The sequence below is a fragment of the Phyllopteryx taeniolatus genome, chromosome 1 (genome assembly GCF_024500385.1).
Source record: "Phyllopteryx taeniolatus isolate TA_2022b chromosome 1, UOR_Ptae_1.2, whole genome shotgun sequence".
Classification (NCBI taxonomy): Eukaryota; Metazoa; Chordata; class Actinopteri; order Syngnathiformes; family Syngnathidae; genus Phyllopteryx; species Phyllopteryx taeniolatus.
In genome coordinates this window covers 48,148,419-48,174,915 of record NC_084502.1, presented here as the reverse complement: position 1 = coordinate 48,174,915, position 26,497 = coordinate 48,148,419, and the positions used below count along the sequence as shown (strand labels likewise).

General features: G+C 43.9%; 1 protein-coding gene across 2 annotated transcripts in view; it reads left to right on the top strand.

Annotated features, from left to right (window-relative positions):
• Window positions 1–2,671: 2,671 nt before the first annotated feature.
• The window catches only part of LOC133489989 (fibroblast growth factor 14-like), a 78,208-nt gene continuing 54,382 nt past the window's right edge, over window positions 2,672–26,497 (top strand). The window contains exon 1 of one of the 2 annotated variants that reach the window (XM_061799392.1): window positions 2,672–3,826. In XM_061799392.1, coding sequence (XP_061655376.1) covers window positions 3,169–3,826 — 658 coding nt within the window. In that variant the 5' untranslated portion in view covers window positions 2,672–3,168. Of the gene's footprint in view, window positions 3,827–14,688; window positions 14,779–26,497 lie in introns of those variants that run through there. The other variant, XM_061799411.1, reaches the window with a different exon arrangement.

Genomic DNA, 26,497 nt, shown 5'->3' with positions numbered 1-26,497 from the left:
GCAGCCAAGGTGATCAGAGAGGCAGGCAGGAGAGTACTGGCAGGAAAGGAGAGAAGGAGACTTGGTGGCGAACCTCAAAGTACAGGAAAGCTTACAAGGAAAAAGGTTAGTTAAGAAGAAGTGGGACACTGAGAGGACCGAGGAGAGGCGAAAGGAATACATTGAGATGAGACATAGGGCCAAGGTAGAGGTGGCAAAGGCCAAATAAGAGGCATATGATGACACGTATGCCAGGTTGGACACTAAAGAAGGAGAAAAGGATCTATACAGGTTGGCCAGACAGAGGGATAGAGATGGGAAGGATGTGCAGCAGGTTAGGGTGATTAAGGATAGAGACGGAAATATGTTGACTGTTGCCAGTAGTGTGCTGGACAGATGGAAAGAATACTTCGAGGAGTTGATGAATGAGGAAAATGAGAGGGAAGGGAAAGTAGAAGAGGCAAGTGTGGTGTACCAGGAAGTGGCAATGATTAGTAAGGGGGAAGTTAGAAAGGCATTAAAGAGGATGAAAAATGGAAAGGCAGTTGGTCCTGATGACATTCCTGTGGAGGTATGGAAGCATCTCGGGAGATGGCTGTGGAGTTTTTGACCAGCTTGTTCAATAGAATTCTAGCGGGTGAGAGGATGCCTGAGAAATGGAGGAAAAGTGTGCTCGTGCCCATTTTTAAGAACAAGGGTGATGTGCAGAGCTGTGGGAACGATAGAGGAATAAAGTTGATGAGCCACACGATGAAGTTATGGGAAAGAGTAGTGGAGGCTAGACTCAGGACAGAAGTGAGTATTTGCGAGAAACAGTATACTTTCATGCCTAGAAAGAGTACCACAGATGCATTATTTGGCTTGAGGATGTTGATGGGAAAGTACAGAGAAGGTCAGAAGGAGCTACATTGTGTCTTTGAAGATCTAGAGAAAGCCTATGACAGAGTACCCAGAGAGGAACTGTGGTACTGCATGCGGAAGTCTGGAGTGGCAGAAGTATGTTAGAATAATACAGTACATGTACGAGGGCGGCGGCACGGTGGCCGACTGGTTAGAGCTTCAGCCTCACAGTTCTGAGGTGCGGGGTTCAATCCCCGTCCCCGCCTGTGTGGAGTTTGCATGTTCTCCCTGTGCCTGCGTGGGTTTTCTCCGGGCACTCCGGTTTCCTCCCACAACATGCATTAATTGGAGACTCTAAATTGCCCCTAGGCATGACTGTGAGGGCGAATGGTTGTTTGTTTCTATGTGCTCTGCAATTGGCTGGCAACCAGTTCAGGGTGTACCCCGCCTCCTGCCCGATGACAGCTGGGATAGGCTCCAGCACGCCCGCAACCCTAGTGAGGAGAAGCGGCTCAGATAATGGATGGATGTACGAGGGCAGCAGAACAGCGGTGAGGTGTGCTGTAGGTGTGACAGATGAATTTAAGGTGGAGGTGGGACTGCATCAGGGATCAGCCCTGAGCCCCTTCCTGTTTGCAGTGGTGATGGATAGGCTGACAGATGAGGTTTGACTGGAATCCCCGTGGACCATGATGTTTGCAGATGACATTGTGATCTGCAGTGAAAGCAGGGGGCAGGTGGAGGAACAGTTAGAAAGATGGAGGCATGTACTGGAAAGAAGAGGAATGAAGATTAGCCGAAGTAAGACAGAATATATGTGCATGAATGAGAGGGGTGGTGGGGGAAGAGTGAGGCTACAGGGAGAAGAGATAGCAAGGGTGGAGGACTTTAAATACTTGGGGTCAACCGTCCAGAGCAATGGTGAGTGTGGTCAGGAAGTGAAGAAACGGGTCCAAGCAGGTTGGAACGGGTGGAGGAAGGTGTCAGGTGTGTTATGTGACAGAAGAGTCTCTCCTTGGATGAAGGGCAAAGTTTATAAAACAGTGGTGCGGCCAGCCATGATGTATGGATTAGAGACAGTGGCACTGAAGAGACAACAGGAAGCAAAGCTGGAGGTGGCGGAAATGAAGATGTTGAGGTTCGCTCTCGGAGTGACCAGGTTGGATAAAATTAGAAATGAGCTCATCAGAGGGACAGCCAAGGTTCGATGTTTTGGAGACACAGTTAGAGAGAGCAGACTTCGATAGTTTGGACACATCCAGAGGAGAAATCGTGAGTATATTGGTGGAAGGATGATGAGGACGGAGCTGCCAGGCAAGAGAGCTAGAGGAAGACCAAAGAGAACGTTGAAGGATGTCGTGATGGAAGACATGAGGGCAGTTGGTGTTCGAGAGGGGCATGCAGAAGATAGGCTTCCATGGAAAAGGATGACGCGCTGTGGCGACCCCTAAAGCGACAAGCCGAAAGGGAAAGAAGATACTACTGTATATAGGCTTATATCAGTGACTTCCGGGTGAATAAGTTGACACATTGTCCAGATATCTCCTGGTGAGAGCACAAGCAATATTTTGCATTCACCTAAAACAGGAAAAGTTAACATTTATTTCATGTCAGTGATGGTGAGGAAAAAAACGTGTCTCTTTATATAGTGCATGTAAACTTCCGATTTCACTTGTGCTCTGATGGCAACAACACTTTTTTTTAATGAACATTCAGGGTGGTATACTTGCACGCGGGTGCCCTCACACCCGTGTGAACTATTTGGCAGGCAAATCTCTTTTATTGTGAAAGTTGCGAACCGGATATCGTGTAAGTCGATCGCTCTCGCTACTTTGCAGGTAGCTTGAACGCGACTGTGTGCACCTCTCCTTCGGTTGTCTGGAGAGCAGCAGCCGAGGGCGCCCGCGAGCTCCCTTTCCGGCCACTTTATCGCCACAACTCCCGCAACGTGCTGCCGCGAGGAAGAGTATATTTGCGCTTCCGGAGGCCGAAAGACGGAGTGTATAAATATTCTTAAGGACTTTTGCGGGGGAATGGAGCGCGTTGTGGGACCGTGCAGAGATTCCCTGCTGTGATTCCCGTCAGTGAGCAGAGGAGGAGGACTAGCGCGGTTCCCGCTGCTGCTTGGAGGATTGTGCGTCTAGCGCGTGTGGGTGCGCGTGTGCGTGCGTGTGCCTTTGGAAAGCAGCCCCCCTCGCTGCAGTTGTTACCCGCTCCACTGATACAAAGATGCCAGCGACTTGCTGACGGACACCCGCGGTCCGCATCCCGCCCACCGAGACCTTTCGTCCCCTCCCCACCCCCCAGACGGACGGACGCACCGAGCCCTGCCATCCCTCCGTCACTAATATGCAATGTTTTTTTGTGCAGAAGCCGACAGCTGCCGCGTACCGCCGACTTGCCACTAGCCCCGCCGCATGCCTGCTCTCCGCGCCGCGCGGCACACGACGACGCCATTTGAAGAGGAGCGCTCGGGGGCTCTTGACGCCGCGGCGGGAGCGCGGCAACAGCAGCAGCAGCAGCAGCGACCGCTCCGCCTCCTTCCCCACCTCCTCATCCTCACCCTCACCCTCCGCTGCTGAGCACCACCGGCCTCTCCGGCAGCCCGAGGCGGAGGTCGTTCTTTTCCTGCCGCACAGGGACGACGACAAGGCGAAATACGTGGAAGCGGGCGAGAAACCGGGCGACGGCCCGGGCTTGCTTCTTCTCTTCATTTCTATGGTGCAGATTCGGGGAGCCAAGCGCAGTCGAACTGAGCCCAACAGCTGGCCGTTTCCGCTGGCATGCCAACAGGGGGGCGGGCCGGCCCCCGTGCGGTGGCAGAAATTTAGGCTGCCGCATCCGGTGCGCGTCTCGTCTCCCACCTCCTGTTCTCCTTCCTATTCATACTCCTCCCCCTTCTCGGCCAAATCCATGCGGTTTATTTGGAGCAACATTTTCAGAAAAGGATCGCATATGCTGCAGTGTCTTTGTGGCAGGAGCCTCAAGAAAACCAAGAACCCAACTGGTGAGTTTGTGCGCGTGTGTGTGTGTAGGGAATTGAGAGACTTTGCGTTGCTTGCAAGACTATTCCGCTGGTTGCTGCTGTTTTCTCTGCAGTTGTGCAGCAAGTGCAAAGGAGGGAGGACGGCGTGTGTGGGGGTGGGGTAGGGTGGGTGATAACCTAATACAGGGGCAAGTGGGTGCACAAAAAAGTGCGTGTGCCAGTGATGCTGCAGAAATTGAAGTCTAATGCAACATTCGGTCGTTCAGACTCCACTTAACCTGCCATAAAAATCAGCACATAGCTTTATTTCCACTCTCACCGAGAGACACGCACAGCTGCGCAAAGCAAGAAGTGTGTTGGTTTGTCCTTGTGTCTGTAGTGTGAGACCACAAACATCTCTCCGCCCCCGAGAGAGACAAGCCCCAGTGTGATGCTGCGCTCATCAGAGCTTGTCAGGCTGCTGACTTCACAGAATCAAACGGGATTGGTGTCAACTTTTTCATTTGGCCACGCACCATTTCTGCCTCACATTTACTTCAGACTGATGATGCCGCTTGGATTGGGTACAGCGAGGAGTTCTACACAAGCTACATTCAACTCGAAGTTGGTCAGAGCAAATAGTTTGCTGTGATGGCAGGTCACAGATTGGCATTGGCAGCACCCCACGAGATGGACATGCTTGATGTTTTTGCCATGTTGACATTACGCAAGAGTCGGTTGAAGTTTTGAGTTCAGTTTTAAGTTGTTCGCCTCAGCTCAATTCAACTTTATTTATAGGCCCGTAAAAAAACCAGCTGAAATAAAGTGGTATGTATAAATCAAAATGTAAAACAAACACTAAAAAAACCAAAGCATTATACAACCCCAATTGCAATGAAGTTGGGACGTTGTGTTCAACATAAATAAAAACAGAATACAATGATTTTGTAAATCATCTTAAACCTATATTTCATTGAATACACTACAAAGACAAAATATTTAATGTTCAAACTGATAAATCTTTAGCAAATAATCATTAACTTAGAATTTTATGGCTGCAACACGTTCCAAAAAAGCTGGGACAGGGTCATGTTTACCACTGTGTTACATCACCTTTTCTTTTAACAACATTCAATAAACGTTTGGGAACTGAGGACACTAATTGTTGAAGCTTTGTAGGTGGAATTCTTTCCCATTCTTGCTTGATGTACAGCTTCAGCTGTTCAAGAGTGTGGGGTCTCCGTTGTCGTATTTTACGCTTCATAATGCGCCACACATTTTCAATGGGAGACAGGTCTGGACTGCATGCAGGCCAGTCTGGTACCCGTACTCTTTTACTACGAAGTCACGCTGTTGTAACACGTGCACAATGTGGTTTGGCATTGTCTTGCTGAAATAAGCAGGGGCGTCCATGAAAAAGACATTGCTTGGATGGCAGCATATGTTTCTCCAAAACGTGTAAGTACCCTACAGCATTAATGGTGCCTTCACAGATGTGTAAGTTACCCATGCCATTGGCACTAACACAGCCCTATACCATCATAGATGCTGGCTTTTGAACTTTGCGTCCATAACAGTCCTGATGGTTCTTTTCCTCTTTGGCCCAGAGGAAACGACGTCCACAATTCCCAAAAACAATTTGAAATGTGGGCTCGTAGGACCGCAGAACACTTTTCCACTTTGCATCAGTCCATATGAGATGAGTTTGGGCCCACAGAAGCCGGCGGTGTTTCAGGGTGTTGTTGATGAATGACTTTTGCTTTGCATAGTAGAGTTTCAAGTTGCACTTACGGATGTAGTGCTGAACTGTATTTACTGACATTGGTTTTCTGAAGTGTTCCTGAGCCCATGTGGTGATATCCTTTACACATTGATGTCGGTTTTTGATGTAGTGCCGCCTGAGGGATCGAAGGTCACAGGCATTCAATGTTGGTTTTCGGCCTTTCCGCTTACATACAGTGATTTCTCCAAATTCTCTGAGCCTTTTGATGATGATATGGACCGTAGATGATGAAATCCCTAAATTCCTTGCAATTGTACGTTGAGGAACATTGTCCTTAAACTGTTCGACTATTTTCTCACGCACTTGTTCACAAAGAGGTGAACCTCGCCCCATCTTTGCTTGTGAATGACTGAGCAATTCAGGGAAGCTCCTTTTATACCCAATCATGGCACCCACCTGTTCCTAATTAGCCTGTTCACCTGTGGGATGTTCCAAACAGGTGTTTGATGAGCATTCCTCAACTTTCTCAGTCTTTCTTGCCACCTGTCTCAGCTATTTTGGAACGTGTTGCAGCCATAAAATTCTAAGTTAATGATTATTTGCTAAAAACAATAAATTTGATCAGTTTGAACGTTAAATATCTTTGTAGTGTTATTCAATTAACTATAGGTTGAACATGATTTGTAAATCATTGTATTCTTTTTTTATTTATGTTTAACACAACATCCTAACTTCATTGGAATTGGGGTTGTAAATGGGGCACAGTGGACCCGTGGTGAACACATCTACCTCACGGTTCTGAGGTTGGGGGTTTGAATCTGAGCTGCAGCCTTCCTGTGTGGAGTTTGCATGTTCTCCCCACGCTTGTGTGGGTTTTCTCCGGGTGCTCAGGTTTTCTCCCATGTTCCAAAATGTAAGTTCATTGAAGACTCATAATTCTGTGCGAATGCGCGTGTCAATGCTTGTTTGTTTGTTTGTGAATGCTTGTTTGTCTTTATGTACGCTGCGTTGGCTGGCGACCAGTCCAGGGTGTACCCTGCCTCCTGCCCAAAGTCAGGTGGGATAGGCTCCAACACACCTGCAATCTGAAGGATAAGCATTAAAGAACATGGATGGATAATAATGTGGCAATGAATGAATAAATAAATACACTATTACATGTTCATTAAACATATTGTCACTGTTGCGTGAAAATAACGTCAAATAAATAATAAATCTGACCTATTGGTCAGTCCCCACAAGAGTCTGTTATTGTCAGGAATTATTGACCGATCATAAGTGTTGAAAATGGCTTGCTCTCTTTGATCTAATGTTAATGGCTCAACAAATGTGGTGTTTTTATGGGGGCCGGGGGGTCCTGAAATGTTATGGTTTCGGAAATGTGAGGATTCTGCCTGACGCCAGCAATATATAGTGGGTATGGAAAGTATTCAGACCCCCTTAAAATTTTCAATCTTTTTTTATATTGCAGCTATTTGCTAAAATCATTTAAGTTAATTTTTCCCACATTAATATACACACAGTACCCCATATTGACAGAAAAAAGGAATTGATGAAATCTTTGCAGATTTATTAAAAAAGAAAAACTGAAATCTCACACAGCCATAAGTATTCAGACCCTTTGCTCAGTTTGTAGTATAAACACCCTTTTGAGCTAATACAGCCATGAATCTTTTTGGGAAGGATGCAACAAGTTCCAACAACCCGGATTTGGGGATCATCTGCCATTCCTCCTTGCAGATCCTCTCCAATTCTGTCAGGTTGGATGGTGAACGTTGGTAGGCAGCCATTTTCAAGTCTCTCCAGAGATCCTCAATAGGGTTTAAGTCAAGGCTCTGTCTGGGCCATTCAAGAACAGTCACGGAGTTATTCTGAAGCCACTCTTTCGGTATTTTAGCTGTGTGCTTGGGGTCATTGTCTTTTTTTTTAAGGTGAACCTTCGGCCCAGTCTGAGGTTCTGAGCACTCTGGAGAAAGTTTTTGTCCAGGATATCCCTGTACTTGGCCGCATTCATCTTTTCTTCGATTGCAACCAGTCTTCTTGTCCCTGCAGCTGAAAAACACCCCCACAGCAAGATGCTGCCACCACCATGCTTCACTGTTGGGACTGTATTGGACAGGTGATGAGCAGTGCCTGGTTTTCTCCACACATACCGCTTAGAATTCAGACCAAAATGTTCTATCTTTGTCTCATCAGACCAGAGAATCTTATTTCTCACCATCTTGGAGTCCTTCAGGTGTTTTTTAGCAAACTCCATGCAAGCTTTCGTCTGCCTTACACTGAGGAGAGGCTTCCGTTGGGCCACTCTGCCATAAAGCCTCGACTGGTGGAGGGCTGCAGTGATGGTTGACTTTCTAGAACTTTCTCCCATCTCCCGACTGCATCTCTAGAGCTCAGCCACAGTGATCTTTGGGTTCTTCTTTACCTCTCTCACCAAGGCTTTTCTCCCCCAATTGCTCAGTTTGGCGGGACGGCCAGTTCTAGGAACGGTTCTGATCGTCCAGAACGTCTTGCATTCCAGGATTATGGAGGCCACTGTGCTCTTAGGAACCTTAAGTGCAGCAGAAATATTTTTGTAACCTTGCCCAGATCTGTGCCTTGCCAGAATTCTGTCTCTGAGCTCTTCAGGCAGTTCCTTTGACCTCATGATTCTCATTTGCTCTGACATGGACTGTGAGCTGTAAGGTCTTACATAGACAGGCGTGTGGCTTTCCTAATCAAGTCCAATCAGTATAATCAAACACAGCTGGACTCTAGTGATGGTGTAGAACCATTTTAAGGATGATCAGAATAAATGGACAGCACCCGAGTTAAATATGAGTGTCACAGCAAAGGGTCTGAATACTTATGGCTGTGTGATGTTTCAGTTTTTCTTTAATAAATCAGCAAAAATTTCAACAATTAAGTTTTTTTTCTGTCAATATGGGGTGCTGTGTGTACATTAATGCGGGGAAAAATGAACTTAAATGATTTTAGCAAATAGCTGCAATATAACAGAGTGAAAAATTTAAGGGGGTCTGAAAACTTTCCATACCCACTGTACCTCTTTGAAAACATAAAACCGGTCTGAGTTGCCAACAGTCCAAATTATGTTCTCATAAAAGCCAAAGTTGGGCCTGAACAACATTATGATGAGCTTGCATTTATGAAATGCTGGCGCAACATTCTTTCAGTGATTTGTTGTTGTTTCCCCACTATTTTGGAGAGAGAAAGCCATGTGACATTTTATGACATCCACACTATTTTCTGGAGACATTCGTGCTGTGACCTCCTTTTGGCTGCCTCCGAATGCTAAATAAAAAAAAAAAAAAAAAGAACAATTATTTCTCCAAAGCACTGTTTCATTGCCAAACACTCAACATCACAGATGGCTACCTGAACTGCCAAAGACAGAACATGTGTGTTGTCATGATAATATCACTTCCCCAGCATTTGTTGACTTGCATTATTGTGTGAAGGTGTACGGTGACAGTACAACTCCAGTGTTGTGTTTGTGCATCAGTATAAACTGCACAGTATGGAAGCTGTTGTGCAAAAGTCTTGGGCGACCGTTACATTTGTTGTTCTTCCAATGCTATAAAGAGCAAATAGAATATCACTCAGTAGAGTGACCTAGCAGGCCTCCTTTGAGCAAATAATGAATAGCCACTATTGAGACAGTGATTTATTGTGTATAGTCCAGGGGTGTCCAAACCTTTCCTCAGATGGCCACAAACATCAATGGATGCAAGGGCCACTTTGAAGTTCTTCACATATAATTTATTAAACAGGGTCAAACCACTCTACCAAGGAATTATATATTGTTTACAATACATAGTGGTTATTTTGACAAAACTACTGGATCACAGCTTTCCGTTAAAGGTGATAAGGCAGATTTTCGGGTGGCCCACGGCCCTGTAACCCACTAGAATAGTACATTTGTATTCTGCAGGTATCGCCTGATTGAATCATATGCGTGGTAGAGCCAAGTTAGTTGAGAGTATCACAGATATTTTTGGTGTCTAGTTGTTCATATACCTGACATTCGTGTAGCTGGAACTGGATAGCTTCCTTGTCAATTTCCCAAGTACAATCAGCTTATGGCTGACACCCAGTCCAGGGGGTAGGCGGCTTTCTGCCCTCAAGTCAGCGGCGATAGGCTCCATCCCCTGCCATGACCCTTACAAGATGCTGTAAGTGCTTCAGAAAATGGGATATGGGAATGTTTTTTATGTGCCAGTCCAATTTCAAGTAGTCAAACAAAAGTATTGTAAAGACCCTGACACAGTGTCAGTGATTCAGACTGAACATTCAGGTAAAAAAAAGCAGGTGTTTGAAGAGGCAGTGTTACACACTTTGCAGACTTTGCCCTCCCAGTGTCATCCTGGCCAACCAGCAATGGCACCGTTCATTGTAAATAGGGGGCTATTTCAGTGTCATGCTTCCCACGTGGCGTGACCTACATTGGGGACTCTCGGCCTTTTATAGCCCACGGTCGTGTAGGTGCACATGCTCACTTGGCTTCTCTGGAGAGTTGCCATCAAGGCAACGTGCTTCATATTTTATTCAAACACTCACCCGTTTAGCGAAGGGATTCGTGCCAGCGCTGACTCTTGTAGCCAAAAAGCCCCTTGCACACTAAGTACACTCCCTCCATGTTAGCTTTGCACGCTGACAAATAATATTAGATCACAAAGTTTTCCTGCAGCTTTGCAAACTTTGCTTGTGCTTCTGCTGTTGCGGTGATGAGCTGAGAGCATACTGACATCCATGGTGACGTCTGTCCTCGATGGTAAACTCAAAGCGAGGCTCCAATTAAGCGGTCTCACATTGCAGTTGGCGGGTCAAAATTAGCATTTTGCGCCTCAAAAAAAATTTAAAAGCAAAATTCCAAATCAGTTTTGCCACGGAGACGGAAGCACATAGGGGTGTATGTGATATGCGGTTACGTCGCCGATGCGTGGACGTGGAAGTGAAGCTATTTGGTTGAGGAGCGAGAACACAAGAGTTGCAAAATGCAATGTCGAATTGACAAGTGAGGAAAAAAAAAGACAAATGTGTGGGAGCATTTCATAGAAGGTGGAAGGCGAGCCCCCGTTCGTTGTAACACAGACCTTTCTCTCCTCCGAGTATGTACACAATAGTGGTACATACAGTGTGCTTTTTGCTCCGTGTAGTCACTGTGGAACATATGGCCAATCTGATTATCTGTAAGTGGGAAAGGTTTGAGTCAAGTAGGTGATAAAAGTGGCAAATGTGGCCAGAGAGGAATGAGAGCAAAATGGATTATCATCACATACCCAAACAAGGGTGTTGGAGGGAGATGAAGGAAATATTTGTTTTCTCCTGTGGTTTCTTCATTTTAGTTTGAACAAATTGAACACTTCCAAAACTTGCAACAGTACGAAGAATATTTATCTTGTGGTCAAATATCTAGACTGTCTAACTATTGTTCTGCTGTAGTTCACACCCTTATTCCCCTTGTCCGTTCTGTGCCTCTGCCTATCTCCTAAAACCCTTTTCTTTCCAGCTGCATTTTCAATAAACATCAGAATAATTAAAAAATGTAAAAATAAGCAGCGGGAGTATTTCAAACTCAAGGCATACAGATCCACTATTGGCCATGCAGCTGAACAGGACAGGTTAAAAAAAAATAAAAAATTAAAAAAATGAAAATAAAAACAATGTTTGTCTCATTCCTAGTCTCTTGGTCAAAGCTCATAAATGCACAGCCATGAACCTAATCTACACTATTAGTATGTCACAAAATGCTAAAATGCTAGCTGCTTAAGTGAAGATGCACAAAGACTATTAATGCTTTTAAAAAATAAATAAATAATTCCTTATCTTTTATGCACAATGTAAATTTAAGAAATACAAACAGTTGATTATATAAAAAGGAAACCAATTATTTGTATGTTCTTAAGTAAAAGGTCTTATTTTCTCTTTTACGGAACATCCGTATTTTAGTACGGAAATCAACACGTTACAGCCGTAACACTGATTGCTGATATTGGGGGCAAAAAAATCCAGCGTCTGACATTGCCAGCACGTCCACATTGAACAGCTGCTTGGTGCACGCGCTTTTATTACCCGGTCTGGCTGGAACCGCGTTTTTGTGGAGAGTTAACCAACTTTAACCAACACCAAAATAACAGGCCAATACGTGTTTAGAGTAGGTTTTACACAATCAGAATTTTTTGGGCCGATCACCAATCAGCAAGTTTAAAAAAAAAAAAAAAAAAGACGATACCCGATCACCGATGCGATTACAAAATGGAGCAATGTGTCTATTTACATGACTTGTTTATTTATTATATATACTTGTGTACTGTATACTGTATCCATCCATCCATCCATCCATTTTCTGTACAGCTTATCCTCACAAGGGTTGCGGGCGGGCTGGAGCCGTCCCAGCTCAAATTATTCTCTTAGCATTTTAGACAAAAGTTAAAACACCAATGACCTCTAGGGGGCATTCAAGGATTGGCCACTGACATAAGTTTAGGTCAAATCAACGTCACAACATGACAGAAATAATGGGTGCTAACTTACTGTAATTAAATTACTTTACTTTAATAAATACTTTTAATGACATGCTTACTCTAACTTTCTCACTGTCCCAGCTATATGGATGGGTGTTGTCCAGAGTTTGAGTCCGTTTGACACTTTTCTTTGTCCCCCCCATGCTGAGTTGCTTGAACGCAGCATGCTCCTCGTGTACATTCTTCAGGTTCTCGATCAAATTTGTGTTGAAGCACTTAGATGACGTTCCCCACGATGTACTTCAGTTGTGCACAGACTGCAAATAACTTACGTGTTGTTTGTCTGAGACACCGCAAAATAGTCCCACACCGACGACGCGTTTTTTCACCGACAAGATTGAAAAAACTTTATTGGCCGTCAAATAGTTACAGTACTGCGCAACAAGACACGTGACAAGGCTAAAAATAAACTAGCTTTTGGATTCATATGCGACGTGGAGTTAAATGTCTTGTGCGCAGCTGATCGATGAGCGATTTACGGCATGAAAGCCGGTCAGCATAAAATGCTAATTATCGGCCGATACCGATAACGCCGATCAGATTGGTGTAAAGACTAGTTTAGAGATATAAATATAAAATAATGCACGTCAACATAGGACGCCGCAGTTAAACCAGAAATTAATTAGGACGTCACTGCACACGTCACTTCAGAACGTGGGCATGTTAAAAGTATATGATTATTCTTAATACAGTTTTGTAATATAAGATAAGATAACCTTTATTAGTTCCACAATAGGGAAATTTGCATAATTTCACCAGCAACTGTCGAATTAGGAAATATAAATATGTAACATAAATTGCATGCAAGAGAAGTAGACATCACAAAATAGAAACAAAAACTATTGTCCCTACATAAACCATCCAATTCAATCTATAAGCAATGTTATTTGTTTGTTTGCAAAATAGAGTGCTGTTTTAATTTTGATGTTTGAGATTTGATTAAACTGATTTATTTTATTTTTTTTGAAAACAGAACTGGCAAAGGTGAATTAATACATAGACAGATATTTTTGATGATGGCACGTAATATGTCATATACTCGTACTTTGATTCAGGCTGCACCTGCATCTGCCATTACAAGGTTGGTATAATTGAAACATCCATCCATCCATTCAAAAACACCACTTAACATATAGGTTATTTATAGGTTAGCAGCGCTGCAATTGCTCTTTCACCAAGCAAAAATATAGTTTAACCAAATCATTGATTGTTTGGCAGAATTTTCAGTGGGATACTCGAGTAGTAAAATGTTCGTTAGCTGCAGCCCTACATTAAACTCCCGCATTATATTGTCGGATTTTTATTGTTTCATAAAATCCTTGCTTCGGTCCCTGTTCGATTAAGCAGCAAAACAATTTATCCTCAAAATTTGAAAGTTGCTCCTCAAATGAAAAAAAAAAAATGATGAGCAAAACTGCTCCTCAAATAAAAAAAATGTTTCAAGCTTTGCAAAGAGTTCACATACGCGCGTCATGTGTCTGTGTGTGTCCGTGTCAGCGAGCTCATTTGTTTGTGGTGTCTTTGTCCAAACAGTCTGACTCTGCAGAAAAAAAAAAGCATGACTTTGCTGTGCTGTACTCTCTCTGAACATCATGCACACATACAAAATCCAGGTCAACTAACACTAAAACCACAATTTTGAAGTTTATAATGAACAGCAGAAATTGTTTTTGTTTTCTTGACACTAATTCTTCCTTGTTAGAGAAGTTCAAGCTTTTTAAGGATATAATTCACTTCAAGGGTTTTTCCAAGTGAGTTTCCTCCGTAGGGTGTACGGGCTCTCCCTTCGAGCTAGGGTGAGAAGCGGAGTCAGCCGGGAGGGGCTCAGAGTCCAGCCGCTGCTCCTCCACATTGAGAGGTGCCAGATGGGGTGGCTCGGGCATCTGATTAGGATGCCTCCCGGACACCTCCCCGGTGAGGTGTTCTGGGCACGTCCCACCGGGAGGAGACCCCGGAGACGACCCAGGACACGCTGGAGAGACTACGTCTCTCGGGTGGCCCGGGAACGCCTCGGGATCCCTCCGGAAGAGCTGGAGGTAGTGGCTGGGGAGTGGGAAGTTTGGGCTTCCCTGCTAAAGCTACTGCCCCCGTGACCCGACCCTGGATAAGTGGGAGAAAATGGATGGATGTATGGATGGATATATACAGTATATGAGAACAAGAAGATGCTATGATTTTCAAGGTAGTGTGCGTACGTGTGTGTGACAAGATTCGAGTAGGAGAGAGTGCTGAGTGTTATTTTTCTGAGGGCACTTAAAGAGCGGCGAGCCATCAAAGGCGCGACAAGGAGGTGTTTTCACTGACGTGGTGATAAGCTCGGACACATGCCCGTACTCTCAGATCCTCCTCCTCCTCAGTTCAGATCAGTCTGCTCACCAACACGGGGAGCTTTTTGCCCCTAAATAAAAAATACTGTATTATTATATATTGTCAAACACTCTGCAAATCTCTCTGCGACCTGCTGAGAGAAAAGTGTTTAATTGACAATGCTTGAGATGCCGTCAAGGTGTGGGGAGGCTTGCTTGGTTTTTCCAAGGTGTCACTCACTCGCACTTGAATTTGGGCTTGTTCACCTTTTGCCTGATGACAGCCCTGCGTGACATCACTGCATGCCTGTGGGAACCCTTGATCGGGACCTTTTTAAAAGCATGGTTCAGTAAGTCTGTGTGTGACAGCTATGGACTTTGAGTTCATCCTAAAAGTTGCCGAGAGGCACATACGAGCTGCTTTAAACCAAACGGAGCCAGGTAAGGGCTTGTTTTTCCTTTTGGGGAAAAAGGTGCTTATTTCTATCTGAAGACAGGATAACTAAAACCCCAAATTCTCCTACTTGACCATTGATTACAGGCGTGAAAGCTTAAGCCTGAGACACAAAACGTTGAGTGGACAAAAAGTATTTGTTTGTGTCTATTAGTTGTGTGAATGAGTGTGCACTTTCTTCACACTTTTTTGTGAACCACCATTGCACCATGGGCCTGACGAATTGCATATCATTAAGACTCAATAGGCTAGGAGTGTTTTTGGAAAAGAGTCTAATATTGCCTGTAATGCAGAAATGTTACATAGGCCTTTTTAAAATTTTTTATTTAAAAAAAAAATAATTTTTACTTAGTTTGCACAGCAAAAATTTGTACACAACCACAGGTGGATTGTGTTGTTTCACTGCATGTACACTGAAAAAAATTGGGTCACTGCATGTACACTCATTGGATGAACACAAATACATTTTGACCATGTTTTCCATCCGTTTTGTTTGTGTGACTCCAACTCAAACTTAGTAGTTCTGTGTAATGTGATATAATTGAGTCAGCCAAACCCATTTTCATCAAATACAGCCAAAGTAAAATAAGAACATTTAGTGGCCTAAATTGATTCACATCAGAAAATCTGGTAAATGTGTTTTTATTGAAAACTCACAAAATAAAACTACATTCCTTGGAAATGCATTTAGAACTTTACATGCTTCCACTTTTAAGCTTCTTTCTAGTTGTATAAAACACCTTTGAGTCTAGTCACTCATATAGTAACGCAGTTTAGTGCATCTTGAATTAACACGTTTCAAGTACAAGAAATGCATCTTCGTTGACAGTCTTGGACTGTGAGCACACACCCTGACTGTCCCTTATGAAAAAAGTTCGATTTTCAGCTGCTGTAGCTTTGCATTAAGTTTGGGTCCATCCAAGTACATAATGATCGTCTGGAAAAACTCAGAGGCGTACTTCAGGTTTTCTGGAAAGACTAGACGAAGAGCCCTGATGAGCCCAAACGGCATGATCAACACCACGGTGACACTTCCAACGTTTTTACGGACTTCAATGCCCTCGATCACAATTCCCACATCCCCTGGCTCCTCATGTCCATCTTTTCGGATTGTGTAAATCTTTATGACTGTGGTGGTGATGTTCCTTTCTGCATCCTTAGCTACCGCGGACTGAACAACAACACAAACACAGAAAACAAATGAATTTAAATGCAACACACGGGGGACAACAAACAGAAATCCATACACAAAATTACGTACAGCAGTTTAAAGCAACCGGTTTATCAGTTGTTATGGTCAAAAGAGTGGGATAGAATAAAATGTGTGCACGAGCCGTTTGTAAACTCTTAACGCAACAGTGGCGCAGCAGCTAAAAATAGCACTGATTCAGTATTGGCAAATAAAATACTGCATTAACAGACCAGCGCGGTTAATGTAAACAATAAGTACTGTACTCACTTTAATGTACGCACACTTGGTCACAAACTCTTAAATGCTTTCGTCCAACTTGATTCGCTTGCAGAAGAAAAAAGGGAGTGAGGAGGGAAGGAGGTCACGCGCCAGGTGCTACTCGTCTCTCAATGGGCAATTTATTATTTGGTGTTTTAACAATATACTGTATTATGAATGCCCCATAAATGACCCGCTTTGCATTCATACGGCGATTTTTGATAAGTGAATAAAGCACAAACATCACTGAACTTTCAATTCATACATACATTCAACAGAATCCGCGAGTGGTGGGGGTGGGGCGCTATGTGGAGGGGGCGTCTGCCAAAACAAATTATTAGTTAATAATTCATGTTCGTAGCTTCCGCACGTACATGTACACTTTATCCAGAATACGTTCTGCGGTTAAAACACTAGTTGGAGTCACCGCAGACACGAGTAGTCCTACTCAAACTCCATTCTAGTGTAGGCCATGTTAGCAGTTAAACCTAGCGTAGCTAGCTAGCCCATAATGCCTGCCCAACTACGTTGACGGTCTTCGCGGTCTTTTGGGAAAGGTTATTTTAAAAGACACACAAAAAAAAGCAGTACTCACCAGGGAGGGAAATTACAGGTGTCTTTCTCCGCAGCAGTGCTGCCACAAATTGTCGAATGTCAATAAAGAAAGCAAGCTGAGAGCGCAAGGAACACGTTTCTGAGCGTTTCAATGGGCTGTCCCAATTCAAATTTCAAATGAAACACATTTGTTTTGAGTTCATGAATGCCAAAGTGTCAAACTATTACTTCAGCGTGACAAAAAGTACATGTATAAGTTGTTAATTAGATTTGTTTTAGAAAATTAGACAAAAAATAAATATGTTGCATGAAAGAAGGGCTTGAATCATTCTTATGAGTGTAGTAACTGTTTTGTGAACTGTTCCACTATGTACACTTATTAGTATTAATATCCATCACCTCCTTTGTGCATCTGCCCCAAGGTTTTCATACAATTGCTGAAGCTGAACATTTTATTACTACCTGGGGGCGCTGGCCAGATAAACAGAACAAAGTTCTCTCATGCAGAGTCCTTTTGAACGACTAAGTGAAGAATTGTCATAATTCTGCAAAAATCCAAATGACTCGCTCAAAGGCATGTCTTACTCGTTTAATTTCATACCTGATGAAGGGGCACTCCAGAGACTCAACAACTTATATACAAACAATCAATTAGCAGAGTTTCCATGTCTCCTTTAACACGTATCTGAGGAGTAGACTTCAGATCATCCATTCTTCCATCTTCTTCTGCTTATCTGGGGTCGAGTCGTGGGGGCAGCGAACTAAGCAGCCCAGGCTTCCATCTCGCTGACCACTTCATACATGTCCTGACCATCTCGTCAGGGAGGTGTCCAGGAGACATCCTAATCAGATGCCCACATTACCTCATCTGGCTCCTCTCGATGCGGAGAAGCAGAAGCTCTCTGAGATTCTCACCCCGTCTCGAAGGGAAAGTCTTTAAAATCTGTGGCGAAAATGTGCACTAACCACCTTACAGCCACAACTCGGTTGCTTCAACGATGGAGGCACAAAACATACCACACTTGGACTTAATGTCCCCCCTGCCTCCTCCAAGTTCTGCTGGTGGTAGAAGTTGGCGAATCGGCACAAATAACAGTCAGGAGCAGTCCCTCCACCCAAGGGCCGAAGGAGGCAACCCTCTTGTCCACTGGGGTGAATCCCAACATACAAGCACAGAGCTTGGCGTGTGTCGAGGCAAGTGCAACTACTGTATGTCCAGCCAGAACCTCTTGAACTCCTCCTTCCCCGCCTGAGAGGTCACATTCCCCATCCCCAGAGCCAGCTCCTGCAGCCGGGGATTCCCGCCCTGCCGAGGTTCCCGCACTCTTCCACCGACCAGCCAGCCATCCTTCCATCCATCCATAGCAAATCAAATGAAACTTAATTTATGAAGCACTTTTCATGCAATGATATGCATCTCAAAGTGCTTTACATATTTAAAACCAATCCCCTCCCACCACTTATCAACACAGCACACATACACACAGTTAAAAAAGTAAGAAAATAATAATTTAATGACCTATGGCTGGGCACAGAGAAACCAAGTCTTCTGCACCGAGCGCAGACAGCAGATCGCGGCCACAGGGTACCGGCATGAAGCCCTAGTGTAGTGACGAAGGGAGCGCCCCAAATGGCGACTGATTACCCCATCAGGCATGACCATGCCAGTGAACTTGGTGGGGTACACCTTGGACTGGTCGCTAGCCAATCGCAGCGCACATATAGACAAAGACAAAAACATTCACACTCACATTCTCACCTATTGGCAATTTAGAGCCCATTGGCCACCAACCCATTCTAGTTTGGATGAGCACCAAATTGTACACCTACTGTACATATACACTTAAGTCTGGAATTTTGTCACGTTAATTTGTGCATGATTCATAAAGAATTTAAGGATAATATCAGAGGAAGGGGAAAAACAATGTTGCAAGGAACAAATAACAAAACAAAACAGTTGATTTTTCTTTTACCCATGCCTTACCTGTCCACAGTATTTGTGGTACATGTTTATGTAGTTTTTAAAAATATATATAAGAAAAACAAATAATTAATTTACGTTTATGACAACAACATTTTGAATCTTGAAAACATTTTACAAATAACAGCATTTCCAGTTTAACACCTGTCATGTTCAGTCAAGTCAAGGCAAGTTTATTTGTATAGACCTTAATCATAAAGAGCCTCAAAGGGCTTCAGAGGCCCACAGTTGACAAAGATTGACGACATCCGCTGATCTAAATCAAGCATTCATGAACTCAAAACAAGGAAAAACTCCAAACCCCATCTGGGGACGAATGAAGAAACCTCGAGAAGGGACCACAGATGGAGGCATCCCCTTTTAAGTATGACCAGGCTGCAATGGATATTGAGTGTGCAACTTTTATCACATAGTATGGTGCTGTACAATGTTAGCTCTCCGCTGTCAACATGACAAACACGTATGCTCTCACAAGTGGGTCTTCGACACGGAGGCAACCAATCAGAGGAACGGGGGCGGTCTTAGCCAAATATGGACAAAGCGGATATAAAACGGGGTCAAACAGAAGTAGCTGTCAGTGGGGCCTTTTCTGCACACGAGTATGACATGAAATTGACCCTTTTATATTAAATCCATGTTAGAGAGTCACTCTATGGAGGTCTAAATAGCCAAAATTAAAAAAGATTACTGTTGAAAAGGACCTCATACTTGTGTCCTTGGGTGCTTTTGGATCAGGCTCACAAAGAATGTGAGAGTACCTCAAAGTCTGTCATCAGTGTTGACAGAGTTTCCCCTGACATACAGTAGCATGAAGAGACGTGTTTGCTCTGTACATATAGTTCTGCTGCATACAGTTATCTAATTCACTCACTCCCTCTCCCTTGCTGCTTAAGTTCCCAATTTTCTGGGAATGATCTGGGGCACTTATATAATCACTGTAATGTTGAAGTATGTTTTGGTATGTTTTTCATTCGAACTCATAATCTGCAGAATTGAACTTCCAGAACTTCACAAAAATCAGTTTGTCTGTCATCTGCCAAAAGTATTGTATTGTAAAATTCAGACTATATACCATGAATTTCTCCCCAGCTTTAACCCCGGCGGGGATTTTCCTGAGCCCAGGAACATCATGTTCTTTTCTGTTGCTGGATTTTTTGATGAGCTCCATATTGAAGTGTTACCTGTCCACATTTTAAAATCAAACCTGCATCGCACCTTCAACATACCAAAAATATGACAGATTATTTGTATTATGTAGATTCTGTTCAGCACTTGCACTGTTTTCACGTCTGTTCTACTTTGTGCATGTTTCCACTTTTTTACTTGCCTCCTAAGGTAAGGATGACAGTTTTTGTGTTTTCTCATATCTGTATGTATTCTACTTTCCCTGATTGTTCACTTTTTAGTTTGACAGATAGCTAACAGTTCTCCAAATGAGAGGCCTTTTCAAGGTTTTCATAAATATGATGGAAAACGCTATAAATTAGCTGACAGAAAATTAGCATGGCACTACCACATGCAAATTAAACACCAAACAGTAGTCCCAGTCATAATCTGTGGAAACAATGACAACTGCTCAAGTTTAACTTCAGTTTGCTGACTGTCTCCTTCTTGAATTCATCAATCAACTCCACTTGTGGAGTTACTGAATTACTTTCAGCGGTAAAAACTACAAGTGGGATGTATTATGGAGAAATACAGAAGGCAAAATCTGTTTGAAGACAACAGATGGCCAGGCTTTGTTCGTCAATTCTGCCCAGTAAATCTTTGTAAATTCAGTACACTAGTTAGCCAACGTTAACTTGATATGATACAAAGTTCAGGCCTGCTGACATTCAGACTCAAGCCACATGAAAATATGGTTTGAAAAGGTGAGTTAACAATGGAGTAAACAAAGTACTAATGGTTTTAAAATGGTGTACATGTAAGTTATTTTAAATAATTGAAGTTAGTAAATTTGAAGTATGTAACTTTAAAAACAGGGCGTAGTATGAATTTGGTGTTGAAAAATGAATTTATGAAATTAATTAACAAAACTATATTCCATAATTCATACAAAAGTGACGTTTTCTCAGTTGCAATAAGAGCCTGTGCAGTGCCAGCGTCAAGTCCAGTTGAGAGGTGGAATGGTGAGGCCGCATCGTGCCCAACTCAGACCCTTTTAAATCTTAGATTTGGCAAATAGTGTAGAATAATTTGCTAAAAGGAAATGACTTACCGAGTTGGTCTTCAAACAGACTGATGTTCTAGTCTTGCTGTCAGACTACGACAAGCTGAAGTTGTTTGGAGTGTAAGGAAGTTTTGATTGACACTCAGTTATTAAATATTGTGGAATTGGAGTGCAATATCTTGAGAGGTGTTATACTGTACATACAGGTTAGACAAATTAGCTACTAATGTCACTATTTGACCTTATTCTTCTTCTGTCTTTATGAAGACCAAATAGCGAATACTGCTTTAATACTGTGAATTGAATTGTGACTAGATTTAACTTATCACAGGACTTGACTTGAGATAACCTGTGACTTGACTTGATTTACCCAAGCTAGAATTACTTGAAATTTGTTTGAGATTTTAGATGTGAGACTCGCACTTGTGTGGTTTGAGCCCATCTCTGCTTGGTAGTAAAGTTTTCATCTGGGATTCGTGAGAAACGCATGCATAAATAGAGCGAAAAGAATAAGGGGAGAAGACTGCGAAGAGCAGACAGAGATTGAAGAAGGAAATGATAGGCTGAATAATTTAGTCTGTCTGTTCTCTTTCTACTCCTCCCCACTGGGCTGGTGATTTTGTGAGGTGAGAGGAGGCAAGGGAGCAGGATAGGAAGCAAGGAAAGGAGATGATGCCAGGACAGATGGAAAGGAAACGTGGGACGTTAAACATCACAGAGAGGAGTTGCGCAGGAAAAAAAAACAACCATTTTATTTAAATGGCGTGACGTATTATTCTTTGTGTGTGCGTGCATATTCAAAGAATTCAGACTCAGGGACCCGCTTGCGTCACTTATGACTGGTTACCTCGGTAACAGTGGACTTCCCCGTGCCTGTGTGAGGCTGCTCATGTGGGCGGGTGTCTCGAGTGTGAATTATGACTCATCCTGCTCACTTCACAGTGGCTATCCTCATACTCCTCCCGTGTGGGGAACACCCATGCACAGCTGTCTTCTTCCTGTCTGCCTCCCCCCTCCCCGCCTGATTTCAAGCATCATGCCCTCTCTGAGATGCTTGGCTCAGATTTTCTGCAGTTCAATTGGCATGCATACTACCAGCATTTCCAGCCTGTGACTGGTGATGAGTACGCCACCTTGATTAAAAAATCCTAACAGTCAACAGACACAGTGTGAGAAAGTCTTCTTTGCTATAAACAAGAGCTGTAGATTTGAAATGGTACTTTGAAATACTGAAAAACTGTAGTACATACACAACCAGAGGAGGAAAAATTATACTTTGTAATGAAGTGGAAGTACTACAGATACATAACAGTGTATGTGGGGGGAAAAAAAGAGAAAAGTAGAAGTACTGATTCATCTCCTGTTGTGCAAGTAAAAAAGTACAACCTCTAGTAAAAAATATAGTAAAACGAATGCTTACTCTCAGTTACATACAATATCCATTTTGATAACTTGGCACAAAAAAAAAAACATCACAGCAAATACTTTCCCTCTTTTACCTACATCGTGTTACCTGTCGCACTAGCTATCGTTGGCTTGACTTTTATGCGAACAAAACGTGTAACCATAGCTATGCTAATGTTGTGAGCTGAGTAACAAAACATAACAACTGAAAAAGTACACTTCACTTGTATGTGTTTTCCAGATGTATCAGTTTTGATCAACAGAAGCTGGTGGTTTTTAGGCCGACACAATACACGGCACATTCGCCACAAATCATTCTTGGAGCCGACAACATCAAACAAATCACAAATAAGACGTGGCTGGGGAATATCTTGCTTGTTTACGTCCTTTAATGTCCTATTTTATAGATTCATAATTTAATGTTCTATTTTATAGAAGTCATGTTGAAGCACTAAATATCTACACAACTAATACAATATTGGATGCACAACGTTTTTCTAGAGGTAGGCCATAGGCCAAGGAAGAAGTCATTATATTTTGGTGAGGATCTGGAAGGCAACACAAATGCACTTTCATTGTTTGAGAACTCAATGGAGGCGGGCATAATGAGTGAGTGGTTAGCACATCTGCCTCAAAGTTATGAGTTTTAGGGTTTGAATCTCAGTTCCAGCCCTCCTGTGTGGAGTTTGCATGTTCTCTCTGTGCTTTTGTGGGTTTTCTCCGGGTCCTCCACTCCACTCCCCCATTGACAAATGTACTTCAATGGGGAAAATGTTGCATCAGCACATCTCTAAACCTTCTTTTTGGTCTTCCTCTAGCTCTCTTGCCTGGCAGCTCCATCCTCATCACCCTTCTACCAATATACTCACTAGCTCTCCGCTGGGTGTGTCCAAACCATCAAAGTCTGCTCTCTCTAACTTTGTCTCCAAATCATCTAACCTTGGCGGTCCCTCTGATGAGCTCATTTCCAATCCTATCCAACTTGGTCACTCCTAGAGAGAACCTCAACAACTTCATTTCCGCCAGCTCTGCTTCCTGTTGTCTCTTCAGTGCCACTATCTCTAATCTGTACATCATGGCTGGCCTCGCCACTGTCTTATAAACTTTGCCCTTCATCCTAGCAGACTCTTCTGTCACATTACACACCGGACACCTTCCTCCACCCATTCTAACCTCCTTGGACCAGTTTCTTCACTTCCTTACCACACTCACTATTGCTTTGGACTGTTGAGCCTAAGTATTTAATGTCCTCCACCCTCACCATCTCTTCTCCCTGTAGCCTCACTCTACCCCCTCCACCCCTGTCATTCATGCACATAATTTTTAATCTTACTTTGGCCAATCTTCATTAACTAACTATTCCTCCACCTGCTCCCTGCTTTCACTGCAGATCACAATGTCATCTGCGAACATCATGGTACATGAAGATTCCAGTCTGTCAGCCTATCCATCACCACTGTAAACAGGAAGGGGCCCAGGGGTGATCCGTGATGCAGTCCCACCTCCACCTTAAACTCCTCTGTCACACCTACAGTCGCTTTTCACCCGCTAGAATTCTATTGAAATCTGATTGGACAAAAAAAAAAGAAAATGAACCCACAAATGATAGGAACCTATACAGCCAAGACACATCGTATGAAATAAAGGCAAAAGACTGTTGAGAATAAATTAATAGAATTTCATTTAAGTTGTAAATGTAGGTCAGTGCCTTTGAAGGAAGACCTCCTCAATTCCACCGACATGCCTTCCCATGAGGAAGCAGAGTCTGGGGTCTCTTAGGCGGGCTCTCCTATCTCTGGGGTTGAGGTCACCGAGGTGGTTAAAAAGCTCCTTGGTGGAAAGGCCCTGGGGGTGGATTATATTCGCCCGGAGTTCCTAAAGGCTCTGGATGTTGTGGGGCTGTCCTGGTTGACACGCCTCTGCAACATCGCGTGGACATCGGGGACAGTGCCTCTGGATTGGCAGACTGTGGTGGTGGTCCCCCTTTTTAAGAAGGGGGACCGGTGGTGTGTTCCAACTACTGGGGGATCACACTCCTCAGCCTCCCTGTTAAGGTTTATTCAGCGGTGCTGGAGAGAAGGATCCGTTGGGAAGTCGAACCTGCAGTGTGGTTTTCGTCCTGGCCGTGGAACAGTGGACCAGCTCTACAGCCTCGGCAGGGTCCTCGAGTGTGCATTGGAGTTCGCCCAACCAGTCTACTTGTGTTTTGTGGACTTGGAGTAGGCGTTCGACCGTGTCCCTAAGGGGAGTCCTGTGGGGGATGCTTCGGGAGTATGGGGTACCGAACACCCTAATAGAGTTTGGTCCGCATTGCCGGCAATAAGTCGGACTCGTTTTCCGGTCAGGGTTGGACTCCGTCAAGGCTGCCCTTTGTCACCGATTCTGTTCATAACTTTTATGGACAGAATTTCAAGACGCAGCCGAGGCCTAAAGGGGGTCCGGTTTGGTGGTCTCAGTATTGCATCTCTGCTTTTTCCAGATGCTGCGGTTCTGTTTGCTTCATCAAGCTGTGATCTCCAACTCTGACTGGAACAGTTCGCAGCCGAGTGTGAAGCGGCTGGGATGAGAATCAGCACCTCCAAATCTGAGACCATGGTCCTCAGTCGGAAAAGGGTGGAGTGCCCTCTCCAGGTCGAGGATGAGATCCTGCCTCGAGTGGTGGAGTTCAAGTATCTTGGGGTCTTGTTCACGAGTGAGGGAAGAATGGAACAGGAGATTGACAGGCGGATCGGTGCAGTGATGCGGACTTTGTATCGATCCGTTGTGGTAAAGAAGTTCTCGATTTACCCGTCGATCTACGTTCCTACCCTAACCTGTGGTCACGAGCTGTGTGTCGTGACCGAAAGAACAAGGTCCCGGATACAAGCGGCCAAAATGAGTTTCCGCCGCAGGGTGTCCGGGCTCTCCCTTAGAGATAGGGTGAGAAGCTCGGTCATCCGGGAGGATCTCAGAGTAGAGCCGCTGCTCCTCCACATCGAGAGGACCCAGAAGAGGTGGCTGGGGCTTCTGTTTCGGATGCCTCTCGGACGCCTCCCTGGTGAGGTGTTCTGGGCACGTCCCACCAGGAGGAGACCCCTGGGATGACCCAGGACACGCTGGAGAGACTACGTCTTTTGGGTGGCCTGGGAACGCCTTGGGATCCCTCCGGAAGAGCTGGATGAAGTGGCTGGGGAGCGGGAAGTCTGGGCTTCCCTGCTAAAGCTACTGCCCCCGCGACCCGACCTCAGATAAGCGGTAGAAAATGGATGGATGGAGAAGGCCCTGAGTGAATGCCACTGCAAATAATTACATAGTACAAGGCTCCAGCTTGCCTTTGACCCTAACGAGGACAAGCACTATTGAAAATGGATGGATGGAGTATTCAATAGAACCCCTCTCCCGACCCTCACCTGCTCACTATGCTCGAATATTAAACAGTTGGACTAATGGACACAAATAAAACACTACAGTAATTTTTTAATTCAGCCTTGGCGGAGGTCTGTGTTCTAGCGAGTACATGATAGTTATAAACATAGCACACACACAAAAATAAATAATAGAAAAATAAGGCAATTTGTATTTGGTAGATTATTTGTTGGTTGTAACAATGCTCCTTGGCAACGTTTTTGTTGGAAAGCCTGTTTGTTTCCCTTTTAAATATTGCCATATCTGGAATGAACCTGCAATTGTGAGATGAGCAGCAGAGCTGTGAGTGTGATATGTGATATGTGTGGTGTTGCTGTGATATGTGAGTTGCACCTATGAAACCTTTGCTGAATTGCTATTGCAATTGACTTGTTTTGCGGTTCTGGTACCCTCAGGTTGAAATATACTGAACAAAAATATAAACGCAACTTGTTTTTGCTTCCCTTTTTCGTGAGTTGGACTCCAAGATCAAAAACTTTTTCTGCATACACAAAAGGCCATTTCCCTCAAATATTGTGCACAAATCTGTCTAAATCTGTGTTAGTGAGCATTTCTCCTTTGTTGAGATAATCCATCCCACCTCATAGGTGTGGCAAATCAAGATGCTGATTAGACAGCATGATTATTGCACAAGTGTGCTTTAGGCTGGCCACAATAAAAGGCCACTCTGAAATGTACAGTTTTGCTTTATTGTGGGGGTCTGGGGTCAGAAAACCAGTCAGTATCTGGTGTGACCACCAT